The sequence below is a fragment of the Myxine glutinosa genome, chromosome 2, assembly GCF_964187855.1.
Source record: "Myxine glutinosa chromosome 2, kmMyxGlut1.1, whole genome shotgun sequence".
In the NCBI taxonomy this organism is placed as follows: Eukaryota; Metazoa; Chordata; class Myxini; order Myxiniformes; family Myxinidae; genus Myxine; species Myxine glutinosa.
The window spans coordinates 225,163,213-225,176,807 of record NC_136262.1 but is presented as its reverse complement, the minus strand read 5'-3'; the positions used below and the strand labels follow the sequence as shown (position 1 = coordinate 225,176,807).

Sequence of the window (13,595 nt, the reverse complement as noted above, 5' to 3'; positions counted from 1 at the left end):
TGAGTCACACCCTGGAGCCCCGAACTAGTGGTCAAACGGCAAGCGAGGCGAAAAAAGTCTGACTATACTGTAAAGTGTGTAAATGATCACCAGGCGAGCGATCTGGACTTGTGTTTTCCGTGTTAATGAAAATCTACTCAGGGAAGATCTAAATCCGTGGTTGAGCGCAATGGAAAATCGCTCTGGCCGTCACATTCCCGACGCAAGTGCGAAATTTTCCATCAAATTGCGCTCCAGGAGTCATATAAATGTCCACCGAGGCCTGACTTGAGGTGGCTACTCTCACCAACGGCACCATGAGAAGCAGTTCGTACTCTTACAAAGGTCAAAACGCCCTGTCCGTGAGTGGCTCGGCCCGCCAGATGCCTCGGGTGGCCAGTCCGTCCCCGGTGCGTCGAAACGTCATCGGGAGCCGGTCACAGTCATGGGCCCCGGTGGCGACGAACGTCGCGTCGTGTGCCCGTGGACGAGGGGTGGCGTTCGGGGTGGGCACGGACTCGTCGGAGTACGGCATAGACGAGAAGGGGGAGCTGCAGGTGCTCAACTCCAGGTTCGTGGGCTACATCGAGAAGGTGCGCAATCTGAACCAGAGGAACGGTGAGCTGAAGGCAGAACTCGAGGAGCTGAGGACGAAGAACGTGGCGCCCTCTGGTCTCTGGGAAGAGTTCGAACCACAGTTTCAGGAAGCACGTGATGCGATGGAGAACCTTTCGCACGAGCGAGGTATTGCCGATATCGCAAAGGGCAACTTACAGGAGGACATGGCGTACTGGAATGCCAGGAGCGCGGAGGAGCTGAGGCTGAAAGAAGAGGCCATTAGAACGCTCAGGCAGTTCCAGAAGGACGTGGACGACGCCACCTTGCAGAAGGTAGAGCTGGAAAGGCAGGCGGAACAGCTGGTGGCCGAGTTCGAGTTCTTGAGGAAACTTCACGACGACGAGGTGGCGGACCTCATCTTGCAAATCCAATCCTCGAACGTCACCGTGGACCTGGAGACCAGCCGCCCGGATCTTGCCGCCGCCCTGCGCGACATTCGCTCCCAGTACGAGTCCGTCGTCACCAAGAACGTGCAGGACGCGGAGGGCTGGTACAAAAACAAGCTGGACACGCTGAAAGTGCAGGCCGTCAAGCACGAAGACCAACTCCGCGTCATCAAGGACGAGATCTTTGAGTACAGACACAAAATAACAGCGCTGCACAACGAGATCAACGCCCTGCGCAGTCGCAACGAGAGTCTCGAGTCACAGCTCGAGGACATGGAAGAGGAGCATTGGAACAACATGGCGTTGATGGACGAGTCCATCGCTCAGCTTGAGTGCCAGCTCGCGGACATCAAGATGGACGTCGCGCGATACTTGAAGGCCTACCGTGATCTTCTCAACATCAAGATGCAACTGGATGTGGAGATCGCCATGTACAGGCGACTGCTGGAGGGCGAAGAGCAACGCATCGATGTGGCAGCCACATCAGGTGAACATCCGATGGATAACTTGCTTTAGTGGCACCAAAAATTAGGCTCATCATTAAATGAGCTTGGTGTCGGCTTAATCTACCGCAAGGGTATGCAAAAAGGTCAAAAGGAAGCGTATATGGGATATCTATTTATTACGTACGAAAAATAGTGGAATCTTGACCAATGCTCCCATATTAAGTGCTGCTCATTCGACACACTTTACTCGTACCTGCCTGCCTCTGTTATAAATAACAACTACAAACAAATGCAGGAAATTGAGAAAGTTGATAATGGTAGGTTGTAGCAGTTAAGCATTTGCATGTGTTAGTAGTTTGTTAATCTATATTAATATTTTGTTAACGAATGCGACAATCATTGTTAAAGAATCCCCTTTATGTATTTATTACGTACACGAATATGGCAGACATTTTGGATCACTGTTTGTATTTATTACGTACGCAAATATGGCCGAAATTTTGGATCACTATGTATTTATTACGTACGCAAATATGGCAGAAATTTTGGATCACTGTTTGTATTTATTACGTACGCAAATATGGCAGAAATTTTGGATCACTTTATGTATTTACTACGTACACAAATATGGCAGAAATTTTGGATCACTTTATGTATTTACTACGTACACAAATATGGCAGAAACTTTGGATGACTATTTATTACGTACATAAATATGGCAGAAATTTTGGATCCCCTTATGTATTTATTATGTACACAAATATGGCAGAAATTTTGGATCCCTCTTTGTATTTATTACGTACGCAAATATGGCAGAAAATTTGAATAGTCATCGTTCGTCCTCACTGCTATGTCCCATAAGTGCTACATTTCCTTCACATGTCCTTAATCCTATATATACGACCGACCAGCCTCCTTTCCTATGATCCTATCACCTTACACTCCAAAATTTACTACTTCCCAAACTCTGTGCAGTTAGTATCTCTATTTCCTATTATCCCTCAATTTTTTTTCTTAACATAAATTTTCTGGTTTTAAATCTTCCCGACCCCATGCGTACGTAATAGATTAACCCTGACTAAACGCTCGTAAGATCGCTGCACTTCTCTTCACACATACAAAACATCATAATGTCCGCTGATAAGTTTGCAAATTATGCTTGCACTGCATTTTGTTTCGGTCACGTGATGTCCAAACATACGAATGTAACCAAAATTGTATAATAAATACGGACGCTAGTATAGCAGAATTCTCACCACCCCACCCTCTACCCGGCTTTGGGTACGTAATAAATCGATGACCCGAAACTATTGGGATTAATGACGTTTCTCAGGAAAGTCTGACCTTTTTTGGACTTGCTGATCAATCTCGTACATACGTTGATGGCATGCACCTGTGTGCACCTTTGTATAATAGCACGGACAGGAAGGAGTACCGGATGGGATTTGAACTTTGGTCTGTGCGTATTTTACCTTTTTCAGGTTCGGCTCTTTCAACAAAGGGAGAGGTGAAGGTACGCGTCCTGTGAGCTGGTGAACCCCAACGGGTCATCGAGGGTCGCTGGGATGCGAGACATCAATGGTGTACGTGTGGTGTCCGTCGTTCTGAGAGCCTTTCTCTGTCCCTTGCCCTGACCAGGTTGTGCTGTCGTCCATTTTAGCCTCTCTTGGTATTGCTTCGATGTCATCACGTGACAGGCAGATGTCACCCCTGTTGGGGCGTTTTTGCTAAACAAAATTCCATATCCAGTGCTTTATCATCACTTGATATTCATCTCGCGTGAAAACCCCACATCCGCCCACCTGCCCTCCTGGGCCACACCTTGATCCTCTACAAAATAGCGTCGTCGAGGGCTTTGCGAATTAATTAACACCAGCCTTGCTTTTGTGGCTGCGCTAGTTGGGTTATGATTGTCATGATGGCTCTCACAATGTCATGGAAAACGAGTGTTTCTGTAGGATATTAAAGTCGCTTTGAAGCAAACCTTTCTGGTTTTCTTAACATTAATTAGCATCTCTTTTTAGATACCATGTTTGTTGATACCTTCAGCAATGTGTTCACATAAACTGTCACAGTCAGAGACTATCATATGCTACATCCAGATAGGAAATTACAAAAATTAGAGGATGGAATTTTTCAAATTCTGCCAACATTGTGGATGTGATAATTTTTTCTGACCTAACAAAGGAGGATGGATGGATGTTCTTGAAAGGTGAATTCCAAATCAACAAGACCAAAAGTCTAACAGCGGCGTCGCCAGGCTTGTAAAATATTATAAACCACAAACACATGTTTAGCTTTTCAAACAGTCGCTAATGCTGTTTATAACATTAAACAAAGAAATCTGGAGTAATCCCGACATCCGTAAAGGTAAGTTTTACTTACAGCAATGAGCGAAGATCTACTGTAATCTATGTACCCCACAGGGGTTGGAGGTGTGCTCATTTACCAAGCAGCTAGCTCGCGCTTGCCAAGCCAGCCGTTCCTTACTGGTTTTGAATGCAATGCTTGCTCGAATGCTTAAACCACTTGATCTCTCCAAAATAAAGTTGGTAAATGAACACACTCCCAATGTTTTTGAGACCCGACCATAGATCGACTGTAATCTAATGAAAATGTTGGTCGGTGGACTCAGCTGTCGTAATTACATCATAGACGTAATGATGTAACGGACACAAAACTGATATAATTTAACTTTCAGTAAGTTTGCAGTCACTACGAAGGGATTAGTGTTACGATTAGATTTACTATAATATTAACGTTACGTTATGATTATTTAGAAAATAATAATACTATAAAAAAACCGAGGCTAATTCCTGACTTCCTCGGTTATTAATATTAGTGCTGAACAACGCTCATCACTGATCATGAACCATACACCGCTTCAATCCGTAAACCTTCAATTCACGACATTGGGATAAAAGTGTTATGGTTATATTTACTATATTATTATTTTTATTACGAAAACGATACCACTGAAACGATACCCTACTGTATTAAGAAACCTGGGCTTAATTTGTCCAAAGCGGCCCGAAGATGAGGCATAACGCCTAAGGCCTAAGGCCTATACGTACCGTACTGTTGGAAGAGACGTAACGCCGATGCTTTCGATATTTCATGATCATTTTAACAATCGGTTTGTTTGTGTTTCACACTGAATGGAAAAGGTAAAGGTAGAGCATGGCGATTGTGATATATGACAGGTTCGACGATCTGTTCGGCATGAACGGCATATAAATCAAAATGGCGGAGTGTGGAGGTCAGCTGCATACGCCGTAATGACATCAGACGTAATCACATCACCCTGTCATGTGACCATATCCTCAGCTGGTATACGTTTGAGGGGATACACACGGACGGACAAACACTGTTCGAGATGGCTTTGCCGGATGGGCTACGCCGTAAAAATAATGCCAATATTACAGGTAGAATTGGTTACAGAGACATTCACATCTACAATGCGTACATCAGATGCTGGTGCCATTATGAAATTTGATTTCCCAATTTCACTGGGGCAGTGTCTGGTGCGGCTGTGTCACTGATGTTTCAGTTTCTGTTTCTTCTTGAAGTTCCCTTTCAACCCCCTGACAGCGTTCTTTGGCCATCTGGACCTCCTGACAATCAGTGGATTTCCTGCAGAAGGTCAAATGATATCCGTGATATTTTAGGAGTCGCGGAAGGCGAGAGAACGAGGCCATTCGAAAGGTTCGAAGTTGGTTTATTCAAACAGCAAGATCCAGCACACTAAAAGCGAACGGAAGTCGGCACGCTTATATAAAGCCAAAAGCCCTCTTCGGAGGGCGTGGCTCCGGCAACCGCGCGTGCGTCACGTTCACACAACCAAAAGTCCAACAGGCCCGTGCGCGTGTATTATGCCCAAATAAGGTAATCGTTACCTGCACATAAGGTAACCGCCACATGCGGTTACCTGCACATAAGGTAACCGCCACAATATCCATATACTGTAGTAGTAGCTTTAATTACAATGCCTGATGATGATGATCCACTTGCCATGTATGTTAGAAGTAGAATGAATGGCGCTCCACGTCATGACAACCGATTATGTCTCCACCCACATTATTACATCATTATACATACTTGCACTAAGTTTGATTTAGATCCCTTCAGCCGTTTTCAAGTATCACGTTTAACTGAAATGACCTCTGACCTCTTGATACCGAAATCTAATCAGTTCAACTTTGTATCATCATACATACTTGTACCAAGTTTGACTTAGATCTTTAAAAACTTAAAACTTAGTTTGACTTCAGTCATTCTTAAGTTATCGTGCTAATGAAAACCTATCACAGATGGACAGCCGCGTGGACGGATGGATGCACACACGCATGGATGGACAAACACACACACGAACACAAGTGCGAAAAGTGTTTTTCAACACTAACACAAGTGTTAAAAGTGGTTTTTCCATACTAATACAAGTGCGAAAAGTGGTTTCCTACACCAACACAAGTGTGAAAAGTGGTTTCCTACACCAACACAAGTGCGAAAAGTGTTTTTTCCATACTAATACAAGTGCGAAAAGTGGTTTCCTACACCAACACAAGTGTGAAAAGTGGTTTCCTACACCAACACAAGTGCGAAAAGTGATTTCCGACACCAACACATGTGCGAAAAGTGGTTTTTTCTACACTAATACAAGTGCAAAAAGTGGTTTCCTTCACCAACACAAGTGCGAAAAGTGGTTTCCTTCACCAACACAAGTGCGAAAAGTGGTTTCCTACACCAACACAAGTGCGAAAAGCGGTTTCCTACACCAACACAAGTGCGAAAAGTGGTTTCCTACACCAACACAAGTGCGAAAAGTGGTTTCCTACACCAACACAAGTGCGAAAAGTGATTTCCGACACCAACACATGTGCGAAAAGTGGTTTTTTCTACACTAATACAAGTGCAAAAAGTGGTTTCCTTCACAAACACAAGTGCGAAAAGTGGTTTTTTCCACACCAACACAGTGCGAAAAGTGGTTTTTCCACACTAATACAAGTGCAAAAGTGGTTTCCTGCACCAACACAAGTGCGAAAAGTGGTTTCCTTCACTAACACAAGTGCGAAAAGTGGTTTTTCAACACTAACACAAGTGCGAAAAGTGGTTTTTCCACACTAATACAAGTGCAAAAGTGGCTTCCTACACCAACACAAGTGCGAAAAGTGGTTTCCTGCACCACCACAAGTGCAAAAAGTGGTTTTTCAACACTAACACAAGTGCGAAAAGTGGTTTTTCAAAACTATCACAAGTGCAAAAAGTGTTTTTTCCACACTAATACAAGTGCAAAAGTGGTTTCCTGCACCAACACAAGTGCGAAAAGTGGTTTTTCAACACTAACACAAGTGCGAAAAGTGGTTTTTCAACACTATCACAAGTGCAAAAAGTGTTTTTTCCACACTAATACAAGTGCAAAAGTGGTTTCCTGCACCAACACAAGTGCGAAAAGTGGTTTTTCAACACTAACACAAGTGCGAAAAGTGGTTTTTCAACACTATCACAAGTGCAAAAAGTAGTTTTCCACACTAATACAAGTGCAAAAGTGGTTTCCTGCACCAACACAAGTGCGAAAAGTGGTTTCCTTCACTAACACAAGTGCGAAAAGTGGTTTTTCAACACTAATACAAGTGCAAAAGTGGTTTCCTGCACCAACACAAGTGCGAAAAGTGGTTTCCTTCACTAACACATGTGCGAAAAGTGGGTTTTCAACACTAACACAAGTGCGAAAAGTGGTTTTTCAACACTATCACAAGTGCAAAAAGTGTTTTTTCTACACTAATTCAAGTGCAAAAGTGGTTTCCTGCACCAACACAAGTGCGAAAAGTGGTTTTTCAACACTAACACAAGTGCGAAGTGGTTTTTCAACACTACGACAAGTGCGAAAAGTGGTTTTTCCACACTAATACAAGTGCAAAAGTGGTTTCCTGAACCAACACAAGTGCGAAAAGTGGTTTTTCAATACTAACACAAGTGCGAAAAGTGGGTTTTCAACACTAACACAAGTGCGAAAAGTGGTTTTTCAACACCATCACAAGTGCAAAAAGTGTTTTTTCCACACTAATACAAGTGCAAAAGTGGTTTCCTGCACCAACACAAGTGCGAAAAGTGGTTTTTCAACACTAACACAAGTGCGAAAAGTGGTTTTTCAACACTAACACAAGTGCAAAAAGTGTTTTTTCCACACTAATACAAGTGCAAAAGTGGTTTCCTGCACCAACACAAGTGCGAAAAGTGGTTTTTCAACAGTATCACAAGTGCAAAAAGTGTTTTTTCCACACTAATACAAGTGCAAAAGTGGTTTCCTGCACCAACACAAGTGCGAAAAGTGGTTTTTCAACACTAACACAAGTGCGAAAAGTGGTTTTTCAACACTAACACAAGTGCGAAAAGTGGTTTCCTTCACTAACACATGTGCGAAAAGTGGTTTCCTTCACTAACACAAGTGCGAAAAGTGGTTTTTCAACACTAACACAAGTGCGAAAAGTGTTTTTTCCACACTAATACAAGTGCAAAAGTGGTTTCCTACACCAACACATGTGCGAAAAGTGGTTTCCTGCACCAACACAAGTGCAAAAAGTGGTTTTTCAACACTAACACAAGTGCGAAAAGTGGTTTTTCAACACTATCACAAGTGCAAAAAGTGTTTTTTCCACACTAATACAACTGCAAAAGTGGTTTCCTGCACCAGCATAAGTGCAAAAAGTGGTTTTTCAACACTAATACAAGTGCAAAAGTGGTTTCCTGCACCAACACAAGTGCGAAAAGTGGTTTTTCAACACTAACACAAGTGCGAAAAGTGGTTTTTCAACACTATCACAAGTGCAAAAAGTGTTTTTTCCACACTAATACAAGTGCAAAAGTGGTTTCCTGCACCAACACAAGTGCGAAAAGTGGTTTTTCAACACTAACACAAGTGCGAAAAGTGTTTTTTCCACACTATTACATGTGCAAAAGTGGTTTCCTTCACCAACACCAGTGCGAAAAGTGGTTTTTCAACACTAACACAAGTGCGAAAAGTGGTTTTTCAACACTATCACAAGTGCAAAAAGTGTTTTCCACATTAATACAAGTGCAAAAGTGGTTTCCTGCACCAACACAAGTGCGAAAAGTGGATTTCAACACTAACACAAGTGCGAAAAATGGTTTTTCAACACTATCACAAGTGCAAAAAGTGTTTTTTCCACACTAATAGAAGTGCAAAAAGTGTTTTTTCCACACTAATACAAGTGCAAAAGTGGTTTCCTGCACCAACACAAGTGCGAAAAGTGGTTTTTCAACACTATCACAAGTGCGAAAAGTGGTTTTTCAACACTAACACAAGTGCGAAAAGTGGTTTTTCAACACTAACACAAGTGCGAAAAGTGTTTTTTCCACACTAATACAAGTGCAAAAGTGGTTTCCTGCACCAACACAAGTGCGAAAAGTGGTTTTTCAACACTAACACAAGTGCGAAAAGTGGTTTTTCAACACTAACACAAGTGCAAAAAGTTGTTTTTCAACACTATCACAAGTGCAAAAAGTGTTTTTTCCACACTAATACAAGTGCAAAAGTGGTTTCCTGCACCAACACAAGTGCGAAAAGTGGTTTTTCAACACTAACACAAGTGCGAAAAGTGGTTTTTCAACACTAACACAAGTGTGAAAAGTGGTTTTTCCACACTAATACAAGTGCAAAAGTGGCTTCCTGCACCAACACAAGTGCGAAAAGTGGTTTTCCACACTAACACAAGTGCGAAAAGTGGTTTTTCAACACTAACACAAGTGCGAAAAGTGTTTTTTCCACACTAATACAAGTGCAAAAGTGGTTTCCTGCACCAACACAAGTGCGAAAAGTAGTTTTTCCACACTAATACAAGTGCGAAAATTGTTTTTTCCACACTAATACAAGTGCAAAAGTGGTTTCCTGCACCAACACAAGTGCGAAAAGTGGTTTTTCAACACTAACACAAGTGCGAAAAGTGGTTTTTCCACACTAATACAAGTGCAAAAGTGGTTTCCTGCACCAACACAAGTGCGAAAAGTGGTTTTTCAACACTAACACAAGTGCGAAAAGTGGTTTTTCAACACTATCCCAAGTGCAAAAAGTGTTTTTTCCACACTAATACAAGTGCAAAAGTGGTTTCCTGCACCAACACAAGTGCGAAAAGTGGTTTTTCAACACTAACACAAGTGCGAAAAGTGGTTTTTCAACACTATCCCAAGTGCAAAAAGTGTTTTTTCCACACTAATACAAGTGCAAAAGTGGTTTCCGGCACCAACACAAGTGCGAAAAGTGGTTTTTCAACACGAACACAAGTGCGAAAAGTGGTTTTTCAACACTAACACAAGTGCGAAAAGTGGTTTTTCCACACCAACACCAGTGCGAAAAGTTGTTTTTCAACACCAACACAAGTGCGAAAAGTGGTTTTTCAACACTAACACAAGTGCGAAAAGTGTTTTTTCCACACTAATACAAGTGCAAAAGTGGTTTCCTGCACCAACACAAGTGCGAAAAGTGGTTTTTCAACACTATCACAAGTGCAAAAAGTGTTTTTTCCACACTAATACAAGTGCAAAAGTGGTTTTTCCACACTAATACAAGTGCAAAAGTGGTTTCCTGCACCAACACAAGTGGGAAAAGTGGATTTTCAACACTAACACAAGTGCGAAAAGTGGTTTTTCAACACTATCACAAGTGCAAAAAGTGTTTTTTCCACACTAATACAAGTGCAAAAGTGGTTTCCTGCACCAACACAAGTGGGAAAAGTGGATTTTCAACACTAACACAAGTGCCAAAAGTGGTTTTTCAACACTAACACAAGTGCGAAAAGTGGTTTTTCAACACTATCACAAGTGCAAAAAGTGTTTTTTCCACACTAATACAAGTGCAAAAGTGGTTTCCTGCACTAACACAAGTGCGAACAGTGGTTTTTCAACACTAACACAAGTGCGAAAAGTGGGTTTTCAACACTATCACAAGTGCAAAAAGTGGTTTTCCACACTAATACAAGTGCAAAAGTGGTTTCCTGCACCAACACAAGTGCGAAAAGTGGTTTCCTTCACTAACACAAGTGCGAAAAGTGGTTTTTCAACACTAACACAAGTGCGAAAAGTGTTTTTTCCACACTAATACAAGTGCAAAAGTGGTTTCCTGCACCAACACAAGTGCGAAAAGTGGTTTCCTTCACGAACACATGTGCGAAAAGTGGGTTTTCAACACTAACACAAGTGCGAAAAGTGGTTTTTCAACACTATCACAAGTGCAAAAAGTGTTTTTTCTACACTAATACAAGTGCAAAAGTGGTTTCCTGCACCAACACAAGTGCGAAAAGTGGTTTTTCAACACTAACACAAGTGCGAAAAGTGGTTTTTCAACACTAAGACAAGTGCGAAAAGTGGTTTTTCTACACTAATACAAGTGCAAAAGTGGTTTTTCCACACTATCACAAGTGCAAAAAGTGGTTTTTCCACACTAATACAAGTGCAAAAGTGGTTTCCTGCACCAACACAAGTGCGAAAAGTGGATTTTCAACACTAACACAAGTGCGAAAAATGGTTTTTCAACACTATCACAAGTGCAAAAAGTGTTTTTTCCACACCAATACAAGTGCAAAAAGTGTTTTTTCCACACTAATACAAGTGCAAAAGTGGTTTCCTGCACCAACACAAGTGCGAAAAGTGGTTTTTCAACACTAACACAAGTGCGAAAAGTGGTTTTTCAACAATATCACACATGCAAAAAGTGTTTTTTCCACACTAATACAAGTGCGAAAAGTGGTTTTTCAACACTATCACAAGTGCAAAAAGTGTTTTTTCCACACCTTTACAAGTGCAAAAGTGGTTTCCTGCACCAACACAAGTGCGAAAAGTGGTTTTTCAACACTATCACAACTGCGAAAAGTGGTTTTTCAACACTAACACAAGTGCGAAAAGTGGTTTTTCAACACTAACACAAGTGCGAAAAGTGTTTTTTCCACACTAATACAAGTGCAAAAGTGGTTTCCTGCACCAACACAAGTGCGAAAAGTGGTTTTTCAACACTAACACAAGTGCGAAAAGTGGTTTTTCAACACTAATACAAGTGCGAAAAGTTGTTTTTCAACACTATCACAAGTGCAAAAAGTGTTTTTTCCACACTAATACAAGTGCAAAAGTGGTTTCCTGCACCAACACAAGTGCGAAAAGTGGTTTTTCAACACTAACACAAGTGCGAAAAGTGGTTTTTCAACACTAACACAAGTGCGAAAAGTGGTTTTTCCACACTAATACAAGTGCAAAAGTGGCTTCCTGCACCAACACAAGTGCGAAAAGTGGTTTTCCACACTAACACAAGTGCGAAAAGTGGTTTTTCAACACTAACACAAGTGCGAAAAGTGTTTTTTCCACACTAATACAAGTGCAAAAGTGGTTTCCTGCACCAACACAAGTGCGAAAAGTAGTTTTTCCACACTAATATAAGTGCGAAAAGTGTTTTTTCCACACTAATACAAGTGCAAAAGTGGTTTCCTGCACCAACACAAGCGCGAAAAGTGGTTTTTCAACACTAACACAAGTGCGAAAAGTGGTTTTTCAACACTATCACAAATGCAAAAAGTGTTTTTTCCACACTAATACAAGTGCAAAAGTGGTTTCCTGCACCAACACAAGTGCGAAAAGTGGTTTTTCAACACTAACACAAGTGCGAAAAGTGGTTTTTCAACACTATCCCAAGTGCAAAAAGTGTTTTTTCCACACTAATACAAGTGCAAAAGTGGTTTCCTGCACCAACACAAGTGCGAAAAGTGGTTTTCAACACGAACACAAGTGCGAAAAGTGGTTTTTCAACACTAACACAAGTGCGAAAAGTGGTTTTTCCACACCAACACCAGTGCGAAAAGTTGTTTTTCAACACCAACACAAGTGCGAAAAGTGGTTTTTCAACACTAACACAAGTGCGAAAAGTGTTTTTTCCACACTAATACAAGTGCAAAAGTGGTTTCCTGCACCAACACAAGTGCGAAAAGTGGTTTTTCAACACTATCATAAGTGCAAAAAGTGTTTTTTCCACACTAATACAAGTGCAAAAGTGGTTTTTCCACACTAATACAAGTGCAAAAGTGGTTTCCTGCACCAACACAAGTGGGAAAAGTGGTTTTTCAACACTAACACAAGTGCGAAAAGTGGTTTTTCAACACTATCACAAGTGCAAAAAGTGTTTTTTCCACACTAATACAAGTGCAAAAGTGGTTTCCTGCACCAACACAAGTGGGAAAAGTGGATTTTCAACACTAACACAAGTGCGAAAAGTGGTTTTTCAACACTAACACAAGTGCGAAAAGTGGTTTTTCAACACTATCACAAGTGCAAAAAGTGTTTTTTCCACACTAATACAAGTGCAAAAGTGGTTTCCTGCACTAACACAAGTGCGAACAGTGGTTTTTCAACACTAACACAAGTGCGAAAAGTGGGTTTTCAACACTATCACAAGTGCAAAAAGTGTTTTTTCTACACTAATACAAGTGCAAAAGTGGTTTCCTGCACCAACACAAGTGCGAAAAGTGGTTTTTCAACACTAACACAAGTGCGAAAAGTGGTTTTTCAACACTAAGACAAGTGCGAAAAGTGGTTTTTCTACACTAATACAAGTGCAAAAAGTGTTTTTTCCACACTAATACAAGTGCAAAAGTGGTTTCCTGCACCAACACAAGTGCAAAAAGTGTTTTTTCCACACTAACACAAGTGCAAAAGTGGTTTTTCAACACTAACACAAGTGCGAAAAGTGGTTTTTCCACACTAATACAAGTGCAAAAGTGGTTTCCTGCACCAACACAAGTGCGAAAAGTGGTTTCCTTCACCAACACCAGTGCGAAAAGCGGTTTCCTTCACTAACACAAGTGCGAAAAGTGGTTTTTCAACACTAACACAAGTGCGAAAAGTGTTTTTTCCACACTAATACAAGTGCAAAAGTGGTTTCCTACACCAACACATGTGCGAAAAGTGGTTTCCTGCACCAACACAAGTGCAAAAAGTGGTTTTTCAACACTAACACAAGTGCGAAAAGTGGGTTTTCAACACTATCACAAGTGCAAAAAGTGTTTTTTCCACACTAATACAACTGCAAAAGTGGTTTCCTGCACCAGCATAAGTGCGAAAAGTGGTTTTTCAACACTAATACAAGTGCAAAAGTGGTTTCCTGCACCAACAC

The 13,595-nt window shown here is 41.4% G+C and overlaps 1 protein-coding gene across 1 annotated transcript; it reads left to right on the top strand.

The window, feature by feature from the left end:
- Positions 1-280: 280 nt before the first annotated feature.
- LOC144890946 (desmin-like) lies at positions 281-3,409 on the top strand. The gene is made up of 2 exons (XM_078772830.1): positions 281-1,470; positions 2,911-3,409. Exons 1-2 carry the CDS (start codon positions 297-299, stop codon positions 2,955-2,957), a joined length of 1,221 nt encoding a protein of 406 aa, XP_078628956.1. The 5' UTR covers positions 281-296; the 3' UTR covers positions 2,958-3,409.
- The last annotated feature ends 10,186 nt before the right edge of the window (positions 3,410-13,595 follow it).

What these genes read in the sequence shown, in the direction of transcription:
- LOC144890946 (XM_078772830.1), top strand. Translation starts at nt 297, where the DNA reads ATGAGAAGCAGTTCGTACTCTTACAAAGGTCAAAACGCCCTGTCCGTG. An exon ending in CGATGTGGCAGCCACATCAG is followed by an intron (nt 1,471 to 2,910) that starts GTGAACATCCGA and finishes TACCTTTTTCAG; the next exon opens with GTTCGGCTCTTTCAACAAAG.